General features: G+C 47.6%; 1 protein-coding gene across 21 annotated transcripts in view; it reads left to right on the top strand.

Annotated features, from left to right (window-relative positions):
* Window positions 1–11,864, top strand: part of ABLIM1 (actin binding LIM protein 1) — a 293,495-nt gene extending 281,631 nt beyond the window's left edge. For all 21 annotated transcript variants that reach the window (XM_029932620.1, XM_029932624.1, XM_029932618.1 and 18 more), the window contains 6 exons: window positions 2,399–2,463; window positions 3,057–3,117; window positions 3,675–3,682; window positions 4,685–4,759; window positions 5,697–5,777; window positions 6,884–11,864. In XM_029932620.1, coding sequence (XP_029788480.1) covers window positions 2,399–2,463; window positions 3,057–3,117; window positions 3,675–3,682; window positions 4,685–4,759; window positions 5,697–5,777; window positions 6,884–6,997 — 404 coding nt within the window. In that variant the 3' untranslated portion in view covers window positions 6,998–11,864. The remainder of the gene's footprint in view (window positions 1–2,398; window positions 2,464–3,056; window positions 3,118–3,674; window positions 3,683–4,684; window positions 4,760–5,696; window positions 5,778–6,883) is intronic.
* Window positions 11,865–14,522: the final 2,658 nt, after the last annotated feature.

Genomic DNA, 14,522 nt, shown 5'->3' with positions numbered 1-14,522 from the left:
CTTTACGATCACATACGCTTCCCCCGGAGGCTTTGCCGTCACAGTGGAATCACCTCTGCAGGCTTTTTGGCTTGATGGGCCCCAACAGGGGAGCCCTTGGAGGATTCTCGGAGGGTCTATGGAATACACACACACACACACACACACACACACACACACACAATTAAAAGTAAACATAAAGGAAAAGCTCAGTCACTGAGAGGTCTAGATCAGGCAGGGAAGGAAGAAGGTATATGATCAGGATTTTCTGTCTTTCTGGGTTTTACACTCCCTGCTGGGAGTGGAGGCCATTCACATATACAGAAGTCGCCACTGATAGGCTCTTAGCCTAGGAAGGGTCTCAGACTTTCTAAACCCATGCACTTTCAATTCCTATTACCTTATTTCCATTAGAGAAGGACCATGAGTTTTGGCTCAAGGGAACTTGGTTTTGTAAAAGAGACTTCTTAACAATTGATGAAATTGATTTACCCTTTTAATCGAGAGCCCTGTTTGACAATGTGAATCAAGCCCTTATAGTTGATTTCATTTTGACTATTCTACTCTTACAAAAAAAAGAGAAAGGCAGGGGCACCTGCGTGGCTTAGTTGGTTGAGTGTCCAACTTCAGCTCCCGTCATAATCTCATGGTACATGGATTCGAGCCCCATGGCAGGCTCTGTGCTGGCAGCTGCCTGGAGCCTGCTTCAGATTCTCTGTCTCCCTCTCTCTCTGCCCCTCCCCTGCTCTCACTCTGTCTCTGGCTCTCTCTCAAACATAAATAAAACATCCAAAAAAGGGTTTTTTAAATTAAAAAAAAAATTTTAAGGGAAAGGCAGGGAACTTGGGTAGCTCAGTCAGTTAAGTCACTATTGTGGGATCAAGGCCCAAGTCGGGCTCTGTGCTGAGCATGGAGCCTGTTTGGGAATCCCTGTCTCTCTGCCCTTCCACTGCTCACTCTCTTTCTCACTCACTCTGTCTCAATCTCTCTCTCTCAAATGAAATTTGAAAAAGAGAGAGAAGAGGGTTCCTGGGTGGCTTAGTTGGTCAAGCATTCAACTTCAACTCAGATCATGATCTCATAGTTCCTGAGTTCAAGCCCTGCATCAGACTCCCTACTATCAGCACAGAGCCCACTTTGGATCCTCTGTCTCTTCTCTCTCTGTCAAAATAAGTAAACTTAAAAAAAAAAAGGTGGGGGAGGAAGAGAATAGGATGCTTTTTGATTATAGAAAACCTGAACATTTTCAACCCATTATGATTTTATGTTTAGATATTCAGTGAAAGAACTGAAGACTAGCAGTGTTGTTTTTGATACTTTTGAAGGAGATTCCTTATACATCGGGCTGAAATAGTTTATCAGTGTATTTCCCCCTGCTTATATTTGTTATAACCCAATTCTCTCTTAACCCACAGTATTTCTTCTCCTGTGTTCTGAATTAGTGCATTGATTGTCCCTCTTGAGGTTTCTTTAAACGTATGTTTAATGTTTACTAAACTCAATCCATTGTGTTAAACATTATTTCATTTATTCTCGCAACATGCCAATGAAGTAGATGATGTTATTAACCCCATTTCACAGATCAGAAGACTGGAATAGGAAATTTAAGTAACTTCCCCAATGTCACATTATAAATAACTAGCAACACTAGGTTTCCAGAGTGTTTTATAAGAATATATAGCATTCTATCCACATGAGTCAAGTAACAGACTTACAGAGATGAGCCCCCGTGCAGAGGTGTTAAGCTGCAGAGCCAGAACTCAAGCCCTGGTCTGCTCCCCACCGAAGCCCCGTAGTTGATGCAGTGCCGTGCTGTTGATTAATGGGGTTCCCGTCCCACGCCTCTCAGGAGCCCTGCTGTGGTGAGCCAGGAGAGCATGCTGCTAACATGGTTGGCTTTCAAGTCACTTACTGCTCCCAGACTAGTTGGGGCGTGAGCAGATGCATCCAGATGGCCCTGCGTTCAGGTCATTGCTTAGCTGTTTAGAAGATGACTGACTTGGGCAAGATATTTAACTTCTCTTTGCCCCTGTTTCTTCTCCTAAAAGAAGGAAAGAATAATAGCGTTATTAGGGTTGTATTGAGGATTCGGAGATGAAGCAGCACCAAGCAGTTTCTTCCTTCTTCATCCATTCCCTGCATCACCGAAATGTGGTGACCTTTCTTGAACATTTGAGCCCAACATTATTTGGGTTATTTTTTCCCCATTTTTCTATGGATCTTCTCTTCTGAAAGTGGAAGCTAAATTGCCAGTTTCATTAATGAATTGGACTTCCGGGAGCACCTGGCTGGCTAAGTCGGTAGAGTATGTGACTCTTGGTCAAGCCCCACATTAAGGATAGAGTTTATTTTTAAAAGAAAGAAGCTTTTAAGAATTGGACTTCTGATTTCCTTTTTTTTTTAACCTTTTCTCATTCAGCTGCACATGCCCTGTCATCCAAAACCTCATCTCTCCCAGGCTATGGAAAAAATGGGCTTCACCGGGTAAGATGTCTCAATGAATTGTTCCTGAGTTTTATTCCTTCTTCAGACCTGGTATGAAGTGTCGACATACGGTCTGTGTATGTCTGATAATGTGATCTCAATGCTAGAATATGAAGAAAATTGTAACCTCTGATACTGTGGCAATCACTTTGAGTTACAGGTAAAATAAAATTTCCATTGAGAGAAAGAGAGACTGACTTTAGATGGAAGAAGAGCCTATATAAGCTCGTGGGAAGTCTGCATTGATTGATCGTGTGGCAAATATTTCAGGCTAAAAGTAATACCCTGAGCCATCAGCTCTGCTGTAAAAAGATACAGGAAAGTTCGCTGCAGTCGCCCTCCCCCCAAAGCCTAGAACAAATGTAATTGTGTAGCTATGTGCAGAAATGTATTTTTATTTATCTTTAAAAGATAACTTGCTTACCCAGGTCGTGCTGGCATTGGAGGCATTGCAAAAGGCAAAGAACGTTCTCATAATAGTAGAAGAAAAATAACAAGGGCTCAGGAATTCAGCTTGGGGAGAACTCTTAGGATTTTGTAAATCCCTTCACCCTGGAGTGGATTTTCTAACCGTGTGTTCTTCCTCATCTCAGCCTGTCTCCACAGACTTTGCTCAGTACAATAGCTATGGGGACGTCAGCGGGGGAGTCCGAGGTAAGGGCCTTGTGGTCACCCTGCCGACTGACTGGCTGCGCGGTCACAAATACATTGGCCCCGTTCGTGCTGTCTGACATCCGAGAGTCGGAGCGCAGCCAGCCCGGGGGAACTCTCGGAGCATGTATGAAAATCGCAAAGCCTCACAACTGAAATGAGACCAGAGAAGCAGAGGTTTTAAGAATGAATTCATTGCTCCTGCCGTGCACCAACCTCTCGATCAGACAGATCTCAGGAGTACAGCACGTTCTAAGCCAGACATGGCCCTCCAGTCAGAATGCACATGACTGAGTGAGAGACAGGGGCAGGTTGAGGTGACGGGGGCGAAGCTTCCAGAGTTACATACTGTAATCAGAGAAGGCGGAAATACCTCCAGGGTGTGGGGAAAGCTTCCATGAAAAAAGGGTGTTTTAACTGATAACTGATGTCCAGAGACCCCAGCAGAGAGAACATGGTGCATTGGAGAGTTGTCTACGGAATTGCAATAGGAAATGGTATATCAACATGTTCTTCTATGACCTTCCTCTTCTGAAAGTTTCTTTTTCTTTCCTTCCCAGACTACCAGGTATGGAACACTGTCTTTCTCAAGTTGACCACACCAGCAAAACAGCCATTTACCTACCCAGACATGTGTTGCAGCTCAAGGGAAGGATTTGTGTCAAGAAGACCCTTACTTGGGTTGATCAGTTTGATTCATTCTCCATTGATGTGACGAGCCGTGTGCTGACATCAGGCAGGCCCTGCGGGCCTCTGGATGCGGCATGAAACAGGCCATGTGTCAGAGAACTCTTGCTCTGGCCTCGGAGAGTCCTCTCTGGGCGGGGGAAGTGGGCCAGCATCACAGGTCTGCCCACATACAGTTTTAACTTCCAGTTTTAACCACTCTGGACTTTCAGTCGTCTCCTTCCCATGGTCCCAAATGAAAAGAAATTACTGTCCTGTCTGGTACCATTTCTTTTTCCCTAGACCCTAGCCTTATAAAATTATGATGGAGAATGAAGAGGGCGGGGGAAATACAAAGAAAACTAAGAGTAAAGTAGGAAAATAATCACAGACTTGGAAATTTTTTTTATATACTGTATACTTTCATATGTGGAGCCTAAATGAAGAATTTGTCAATAGTTTTTTTTTTTTAAGTTTAATTTCTTTATTGGAAAGAGAGAGTGCATGAGCAAGGGAGGGACAGAGAGAGAAGGAGAGAATCCCAAACAGGCTCTGCGTTTTCAGCACAGAGCCCGACATGGGGCTTGATCTCAGGAACTGTGAGATCATGACCTGAGCCAAAGTCAAGAGATGGACGCTTAACTGACTGAGCCACCCAGGCGCCCCTGGATAGTCATTAAGCCAGGATCTTTCCCCCAACATGATGATTAAAAAGCAGTATTCCCAGTATTCCTGCCCGTATGCAGCGAGGATTTCATTTTTGAAATATTTATGGTAATTAAAATGACACATCTATAAAACAGGATTTGAGAGTGAAGCAGGGAGTTTGGGGAGGCCACCAAGGTCCCTCCTCAGCTCCCCACGCTGTTGTGTGCTCCTTCTTATAGCAGGTTTTCTGTTGCAGACCCTCCCTGATGGCCACATGTCCGGGACAAGAATGGATCGGGGAGTGTCTATGCCCAACATGTTGGAACCAAAGGCAAGTGTAGGCATTCTCTCTCCTCTCAAAAAGGAACAGCACACGGGGCCATAACCCTGGGAAGATTTGGTTTTCTACCTTTCCACCTTTCTCAGTGTTGAGGTACACTTGCTCCCAGGCCGAGACAGTAGACAGCCCATGTCACAGAGTACCCTGACCCTCCACTGCGTTTGTCACACTGAACCAACAGGTTTAAGCCCTCACTGGGTCCGGTACGCTGTATTCACAGTGAAATACAGCACATCTCTCCTACGAGGTTTGTACTCACTTGGCCCCGGCTATGCGCACCGTGAGGCATGCTCGGTGTGAACTGGGACACCCCTAGACCACTCCGGATAGGGTGAGCAGCACACCCCATTTGCCCAGGACTCTCCCAGTGTGAGCCCTGGAAGTCGAGCATTCCACCAGGAAGCTCTCGGTGCCGAGCAAACCAGGATGATTGGTTACCCTCGCTCCAGACCATCCTGAGACTCCAGAAGCGTCCAAGGCTGTGCTCCCTAGTGACCAGAACTGGGACTTATTTCAATGTCCTCCACCAGAACACTGCTTCTGGGCCTGTCTGGCCACATGCAATCATGAGCCGGTCTTGGAACAAGATTGTTGAACCCTGCACAGGTACCCTGCTGTATAAACCGCGTTCCTGTCATTTCACTTCTAATTTTTACCTTTACCCCCCCCCAAAGACATAATAAGTTTGTATTCTTTCACTCCACAAAGCCCTCCAAAGGCACAGTGCCACATGAGACATGGTGAGTTGACAAAGTATAAGAACTGGCCCCCGTCCATTGGATATTTGAGGGAACACCCATCATTCAGATACTATGCTTATAATGTCTTAACAGTTCTGCCTTGGGAGTACTAGATTTTAGGTAGATTCTGCTTGGTAATCAAATGGACAATGGTGTCCTAGAAGAGGTCTTTTTTTTTTGCTTCTCAGATATTCCCATATGAAATGCTGATGGTGACCAACAGAGGGCGCAACAAAATCCTGAGAGACGTGGACAGAACCAGGCTGGAGGTAAACTAACGCACTAACCATATAAATAAATAAATAACCAGTCCCAACTGCAGATACCTGTGCGTTTCCCCCAACTTTCCCCAGACCAAAAAAAAAATTAAAAGCATCAAACATATGTCAGGCCGAATTAAGATAACTTGGGATGCAAACCCAAATATACACTTAAAGAGATCCGCCTAAGTGTCGTGGTGAAACCCAAAAGATGACCCAAGAGACACAGTCTGATTTTAGTCACCTTCTGTGGAAACGATGTTGTCATAATGAGGGCTGGAGTTGTAGAATGGAAGCCCATCCTTCAGGCATCCAGAGCCTAGCCTCTCCCTGAGCCTGGGTTGAGCTCGTTGAGAGAGGGAAGGGAACACTCGATAGAGTGTCTCTTGGCTGTTCCCACATTCCTTGTTGAAGGGCTCTCTGGGGAGCACATACCCAAGACCTCCTTCGACATGGAACACTGATCTTTATACTTTTCCATCTGAGTGATTTTAATTAAGAAAAACTCTGGCTGCCAGTCTTGAAAAAGAATCCCTACTTCTTCCTGACAAAAGGCGGTACCTTTGTGTGTGAAGTCAGTCTGGCACAGAGAATGAAGGCTCCACTGTCCTAAGGGAACTTTGCAGGAGAGACGACAGGTGGAATCTGTTCTCCTCCGGGACCAGGCATCCACTGGACCTCCTGCCACTGAGCCAGGAGGACGCCCCAGGGCTCCCCAGAGACCATTCTGGAAGTCTCTCTCTGGTTTTCTTAGTACTATGGCCCATTTCCCCTACATCTTCTCAACATACCAGCGACCTGAAATGGAGTCGCCTCCAGAGTGTGAGTCACCTTCTGTGATGTCCCATCACCATTAAGTGTATTACAATAATCATTACTGCTCCACCAGCTCTGTTGTCTGCTGGGCAGGGTGCTCCCCCCCCCACCGCTCAGGCCAACCAGGCAAGGAGCCAGTGAGTCGAGGCCTGCCAGCACGCCTCAGAGGCAAACTCCTCTGCCGTCATTCTGCCATGCTCTTCAACATGACCCCCTGTAGACTCGAGAGCAGCTCTCAAGGCTCAGGGCCTTCCGTGTGGCCATCAGGACTTAACCACTGATCTTTTCTCCCATCACAGCGCCACTTAGCCCCAGAAGTGTTTCGGGAAATCTTTGGGATGTCCATACAGGAATTTGACAAGTTACCACTTTGGAGACGCAACGACATGAAGAAGAGAGCGAAACTCTTCTAGGCCCCTCCCCCCACCGCACCGTGTAGTTGGCAGGTAGAAAAAGGACTGACGTGGCCGTGACACCTAGGATGTGTTGAGACCCAAACTTGATTGGAGAATTTGCAAACTACTGTCCCTCAGGAATGATGAGAGGGGAAACCTGATAAAAACACCCGCGAGCCAAATTTGGGCCTGCCCACCACCGGCAACACTTGCCCAGCAGCCACAGGGTAGAAATTTCTGTGTTCCCCACACTCATGACCTTTTTACATCACCTTATGTATACCACAGGAGCAATTCTTTCATTTCCTTTACCTGTTGTCTAACCATAGTGCTGACTGGATGGGGAAGAGCCAGCAAGTGCCCTTAAGATGCCGCATGGAAAAAAAACCCAAAAAGCAGCTGTCATAATCCAGAGGCAGGAACATATTCGTGGATGTGGCGTTGTGGCCGAGAAGGAAGAGCCTGAGGGACGTATCCGTGTGGGCACACCACCCTGCACACCCCTGTCCTCAGTGGCCTCACGAGGCCTGCCCCGCGCCCCCCCGCCCCCAACCCGGCAGGATAGAAATCAGGGTCCGGGCACCGGGCAGCTGTTTGACAGGTTGAGAGTCATTTTTAACATGCTCCTTTTTCTCTGCTGTTTGCTAGGACCTGGTGGGCAAATTACTTAGCTATTACTTTTAAAAAAATGTTAAGAGAAAGAGAGGGAAATGGAATGGAAGGACTCTTTATCTCCCTTACTTCTGTCCCTGCTTCAGGCTGTGGGGCTCGTGCTGCCTCCCTACCACGGCCAGCCGCTGTCCCAGGCCCCCGCCACCAGGAAAGGAGCGAGAGAGACCCAGTTGTGTGCTGTGAGATGCGCTTTGCCCGAGGGGCCACAGCACTTGACAAACAAAAAAAAAAGAAAGAAAGAGAAAAAAAGAAACGTGTCCCGCCAGCCAACGCTAGTTCTTCCGCCCCGCACCCTCTGCTCCTTACGCAGCGCCCTCTGAGTCCCATCAAGCGCACCCGGGGTCTGGGGCGTGGTATTTGAGGTCTTTTCAGTAGGAGGCTAAGGAAAGGCGTGCAGTTCTCTTTACAGTCTCTGCAGCCCCAGGGTATGCTGCCTCGGATTGATTTAATTTGGCCTTTTCAGCTTTCCTACTCTGCCCAGCTCTGTCGACCTCATGGTGTGTGGGAGGTGGGTGTGCATGGGTGTGTGTGTGTGCATGCGTGCGTGTGTGTAAGCAAATGCACCCAGGGTGGTTTGGGGAGTCTGTACGCACGTGTGTATTTCATTTCTGCTCGAATGTTGGTCCGGCTGTGCTGCAGCTTTGAAGGAATGTTTGCACACGTGCGCATGACTCAAAGGTCAGGAGGGAGACTCAGCCGCACCCAGTAAGGCATCCTTCTTGGAAGGGTGCTGGTGTCAGAAGCCAGCCTACATCATGGTGGAGGTGGCCCGGATCAGCAGCACACTGAGGAGGACACAGACCTCGGATCAGGCTGGATGTGGAGCTCAGAGCATCACATCAGAGTCCACCGATGCAGCAGCACAAGTTTTAAAGCGGAGACTGGCGTTTCACTGAAACACACATGTAAGACCCCATCGTGATTCCCGGAAGCTTCCGGCTGTGGCTCAAATGAGACACGAGTCAGATGAGGGAGGGTCTCTCCAGCTCCACGCACAGGAGGTTTCCACATTTATTCTCGTGCATCAGGGCGCTGCCTAGGAATTGAAGCTCTGTTTTAAAGCTAGAGGAGAAATCATTCGAATTCTCTTCCTGTGCCTCTAATAACAAAAGCTCAGAAATTCCTCCTGCCAGCACCAAGTATTTGAACGAGTTAGTAACTGACCCAGTGGCACAAAGCAAGTAAAATAGTCCCAGGACCCGTACTGCGAACCTCTAGCTTGTGACACACTCCGTCACCTGGGTGCCGTGCTGAGCTCTGGGCCTGCCTGATAGCACTCTCCTGCGCTCTTCCCGAAGGATCTAAGCTGCCTGCCCTTTCAGTGCTAGACACGGAATGTTTGAGGGCTGTTCTCACAAATAGGAACGTGTGTGTGCGTGCGTGCGTGTGTGTGTTGAACCTACTAACGTTTTGCAAGTGGTTCTGATGGAGTAGATGAAAGAGGAACCGTTCCTCCTTGGTCTGAAGCCCCCAGATCGCAGCTCGCAGTTTGGTGCCTCTTGCTTCATTCAGTATTTCCGCCGCCCTGTCATCTCTCTGAGGTCTGCTCCGGCAGCCTCAGGCCGCGTACCCTAGTCCTTGCTTTGCCCTGGCCCCGTGTGAGGAGTGAAGACCATGGCGTATTCCCAGGAATCAGTAACAAGGATGGCCAAATGGGTCCCCATACTAGGCCAGTGGAGAAAATCTTTTTCATTATGGGGATTACAAAAGACCCTCAGTGTTTTCATTGGTTGATGAATTATGACCCAGGCGCATGCACATCAAATGTCTGTGAGGAAAGTTGCGATGGTAGTCAAAGATCTGAACCAAATCTGCTCCCACCAATGAAACTCTGCTTCTGTTATAGCTGTCATTCAATTCTGCATCCAACCTGGGGAGTGGGGGTGGGAAGCTTCTTTCCATATCAAGTGTACTAGCTCATTTAAATGACACCCATGCAAAAATGCATTACCAGACAGAGTCTGTAGCCTCCTGTCTGTGGGCAGAGCAGTGCTGTGCTCTGGGGAGGGATCGTGGAAAACCGTAATGTGGAGTGGGTTCCCCAACTCCGGTCCCTGCGAAGACGCCAGCTGGAGGGATGGGCCATGGGGCCACCCAGTTCACCTAACTGCCAAATCTCATATATGGGCTACGATGGCCTATCCATTTTTTTTTAAACTGGGCTCAGCATGCTTGTCCTAGCACGTCCAGGCCACTACGCAGGACATCAGCGTTCTCTGCTTGAACCCCACGCTGCCCCGCATATAAAAAGTCCACGTGTGAACACAGCCAAATGAACAGGAGTGTTCACTCTAGGGAAGGACTTCTACACCTGGCAGACTTTCCAGGCACACACCCCAAGGGCTACATGTTTGAGTGTCGGGCCAATTTGCGATTCCTTAAGCACACCGATTGCATGAAGCAAAAGAGACCACTGCCGACATGAAAGTCAGTGCTTCCTTTACGGTTCCTCCCAGGGGAGCCAGGAGACCATTTAGTCTTCCTGTGTGGTATAAGACGAGGCGTGAAGATCATTTGGGAACTTGTATAGCCCGCTGTGCATCCACATTTTGGTTTGGTTAGTTAGGAAATGTTTTCGATGTGACTTCTTCAATAACTAACAATAAACTGCCTGTTCTCTGCAACCTCACAAAGAAAAGCCAGAGTTCGTGGGTAATATGGCGCACACTCTCTGTGCAGCTCACAGTCTCAAACTGGTTGCACCCATCAACTCTGCCTAGAGAAGTCTTGCTGGAAATGTTTATAAAACTTTCACCTAATTTCTTTACACTTGAAAGCAAACACCTTTTTCTAAAGAATTGCTTCTCAGATGATTATATAAAATATATACGCTTTTGCAAGTTACAAAAATTCGAGTTAACCACTTTTGACTAGGTAGGTCTTTCTAAAAACTCTTTCAAAAAGCTTGGTGTTCACGTCCTGCGCGTCGAAGGGGCAGGTGAGCCCTCTCTCTGACGGTCAGGGAAGATGGTGGAAGGGAAGGAGCTCCATGTCATCCCCCTTCTGTGTTCTCCGGGGCAAGCTCAATTTTTACAAATTGCGTCTTCTCTATTCCTGGTCACTGTGTAATCTACGCTTCCTAGGCCAGCCTTGACATTATGTTCCTTGATCTTTAAAATTATTTTCTTTTGATAAACCAAGTGTTTGTGAGTAAGCCCTACACCTCACTCAAGAGTACTCCCTTTTGAAGAATGTTCTATTAAAAAAAGGATGATTTCAGGCTTGAGATTTATAGTTGACCCCACCTTAGAGTGTAATGTACGTTAAGGAAACCACCCAACTGTGTTGTAAGGAAAGAAAGTGAAACTCTTACTTTGGCTTTTTTAAAAGAAAAATCACTTTCCATTTGCTCCCCCGGAAGCAATGAGGTGATGGATATGCTTTGCGTATGGATTTTTGTGTCTTCATTTGGGCAAGTTTAATTTACGGCAAACTCAAAAAGAAAGGGGGAGGTGATCCTTTTAAGCTGAAAGAAATTTTCTAAACAGTATATGCATACCTAACAAAATTAAATGGAACGTTTTCTGATGCTTGATGTAATCGACTGGCAATTGTTACCGTTAAATAAAATTCTTCCAAAAACGTCGCTCTCAAGAGTGAAGATCCCATGAGTCACTTTTGGAACCCATTCACCAAAGGTAGCAGGAGACATACTACTTACATCACCATTCAGAAAGGTGGAGAGCCACTTAATGATGGAACATGCCTATGTTTCTTTATCCTGCGGAAGAGAAAACAGTTGTCCACGATGTTGATGTTCGTTTTGGGTTCTGTGTACAAACGCGTCCGGTAACGTGTGTGGTTTCTGTGAGTTGCCGACACTCCTGCATCAAATCTCATACCATCCTTTCCTTTTAAGTTTGGTTTAATGGAAAAAAAATTTTTTTTTTGCTAGTGTCAAAAGATGTCCAGTTCTTCCTTCCCTCCCCTTTCAGAAATATGAAAGTGAATATTTGGAAGAACTGCTGTTGGAAAGATGTGTCGTGTCCCCCATGAAAGTGAGTGGGTGTCCGTCTGCACCCCGATTACCACCTACTAGTGTGCAGAGGCGGGGGCGGCCAGCCGGCCCCACGTTGCTGTGCTTTACGGCCCCGACCTGTCCCACGCTCCTGTCGCAACCAGCACTCGCCGTTTCCCCCCACCCCGTACTCTGCGTCACTGTTGTACACTCACCACTCAGTGAATAAAGTGTGCGCTTTATTCTGTTCATAAATGCCTCCGTGCCATGTTGCCGTTCTTGCTTCCCTGCACCCTTGAAAGGTCTGTCCCATTTAAAGCAGTACCAGTCCAACTTCCAATGACAAAATCAGAATCCAACCAAAGCTTTAGGAGTGCACTTTTATCACATAAGAAGGCTGTTTAGAGCAAGGGGCAGGGGGGAGAGGGGGATGCAACAGATAGCAATGGTGAGTCCAGACTAGTTTGACCAAGTTGATGCAAGGAGAAATAAGAGAGCCATTGGGCTGTGCTGGTGTACTTGGTGTTTGGTTCCGTGACACAGAGCAGTGACAGTCTCCTCATCTGGACAAGAAGGGGGATGATGAACCTTGAGGACAAGAGCTTCTGAACCACTGGGAGTGATTCACCATTTACTAAGAAACTGCGGTGCGTTGGTAGAAACCCATCTGTCAAAGCACTGACCTTTAGTGAAGAAAGTCTTCAAGGTTTTGATTTATTTGTTGTTCTCCTGCCACAATTTTGGGCTTCCTGGGAAATACAAGGATGTGTGTAGATGGGAGATGGGTCTTCTGACCACAGCCATTCTACTGTGTGTCTGTCAAGCCTGTTGTCTTAGTCAACTCAGGTTGCTGTTAACAGAGTTCCGCAGACTGGGTGGCTGGAACAGCAAACATTCATTGCATACACTTCTGGAGGCTGGGAGGTCCAAGATCAAGGTGCTGGCAGATCTGGTGTCTGGTGAGAATCTGCTTAGGTTTGTAGATAGCCATCTTCTGGTTGTGTCCTCACATGGCAGAGAGAATAGAAGCAAGCTCTTATGTCTCATGAGGGTGCAAATCTGGGGCATCTGGGTGGCTCAGTCAGTTGAGCATTTGACTTCCACTCATGTCTAGATCTCGCAGTTCACGAGTTCGAGCCCTGCATCGGGCTCTGTGCTGATGGCTCAGAGCCTGGAACCTGCTTCTGATTCTGTGTCTCCCTCTGTCTGCCCCACCCCTACTTGTGTGTGCGCTCTCTCTCTCTCCTTCCCTCTCTCTCCCTCTCTCTCAAAAACAAAAATATCAAAAAATTTTTTAAAAAACTAAGGGTGCTAATCCTATTGTGAGGGCTCAATGCTCCTGATCTAATTACCAAAGGTGCTGCCTCCTGTTGCCATACCATCAGGGATTAGGATTTCAGTGTATAAATTTGGGGAAGGGGGTGGGGGGACAAAACATGCAATCCATAAGGGCCAGTAACCCTAGCATTCATGCGGACCCTTATCACAAAGCTGGAAACCAAGATTGTGCTCCGGACACTTGGCATGTTGAGTTTACTAGTGTAGAAAACAGGTCAGGAGGTCCAGCTTGAGGTCTGTGTTCTGGTCACTTCTGTCTCCACCTACACGACCATCCCCACTCTGGGCTTTACCTGCAGCCCTTATCCTGAGCCCTCTGTGGCTTCTGCCCCTGTGATCACTGTTTCAGTTTCATTGGAGACTGACTTCCTGTGTCACGTCAGTGGCAAGCCCTCACACACTGACAGCCAAGTCCACAGCCTCTGCTGGGAGTCCAGGGCCTCTCAAGGGGCCTCTTGCCTTGCCCACTGCTCAGCTTCCCCTCGAATCTTGCCCTCCAGCTCTCCAAAACCTCTTCGAATTCCCTGAAACACCAGGCTCTCTCCCACCCCTGCAGCTTTGACAGTGGCATTTCTCCTGTACAATGTCCAAGTCTTCAAGGAGGCGGAGAGCAGGAGGATCTGGCCCCAGGAACGAGAGCAATAGTTAATGGCAACATTAACTATTGAAATCAGTTGTCCATAGCTCTTTGGAGTTACACATGAGAATTTCCCATGGGCTCCATTTGCCCTAAATCAAAGACAAGCCTGAGTTCACACCCTCTCCAGGAACCTCCTTGATGGGCCGAGCCCGACCTGCCCCAGAAAATTCTTTGCAGGCCTATGGTTGAACATCACGTGGGATTTTCAGATGCTGCCTCGGACCACTAGCTTTGCATGTGTTTCTGCTCTTCGGGTGGACTGTAATGAGGCCTCTGTGTTGAGTGCCAGCGTGTATGTTAACTGAATTTCTCACGTCAGGACCACAAGGCAGATCACTGTTGTCCCTCACAGGTGAGGAGCGCCAAGCTCAGTGGCTAATGAAACAGGCCTGACCACCAGCCAGTAAAGAGCAAAACTGGGGTGACTGAGGCCTGTCTTCAAATTCCTTACTGTTTTCCTCTGTCTCCATGACCTTCCAAAGGCCAGCACTGCGTCTCCCATGTTCTAAGTCTCCCAGAGCGCATGGCACTGAGGAAGTTCTTCGTGTGGGACCAGCCAGTTCCCTTCAGTAGGCTGTGAGCCCCATCACTGCTGCCAAGGTGCTGTTATGAGCAATGGGTGGGGAGACTCACTCGCTCTGTGTCTTAAAGCCAATTATTTAGACTCCCTAGGCCTCAACTTGTTCATCTGTAAAATAGACAAAATACCCATCAGAAGACTGTTGCTACATTATAACTCATATTAGGCATTGCATAGTACTAAGGACATAGTAGTTGCTCAAAAAGCATCAGTGATCTTTATTAAGAGTCATCACCTACTTAGATTTGAAGAACCCCATACACCCTGAGCCTCAGTTTCCCCATCAGTAAATTAGGAGTGAATACTTATTCTGTGGCTACCTTCTGGGGTTGTTAGGCTCAGGCACAGGAAAGCA

Source organism: Suricata suricatta, chromosome 2 (assembly GCF_006229205.1).
Source record: "Suricata suricatta isolate VVHF042 chromosome 2, meerkat_22Aug2017_6uvM2_HiC, whole genome shotgun sequence".
Lineage (NCBI taxonomy): Eukaryota > Metazoa > Chordata > Mammalia > Carnivora > Herpestidae > Suricata > Suricata suricatta.
Note: the sequence above shows the minus strand (reverse complement) of the source record. Positions and strands in the feature narration are given on the sequence as shown.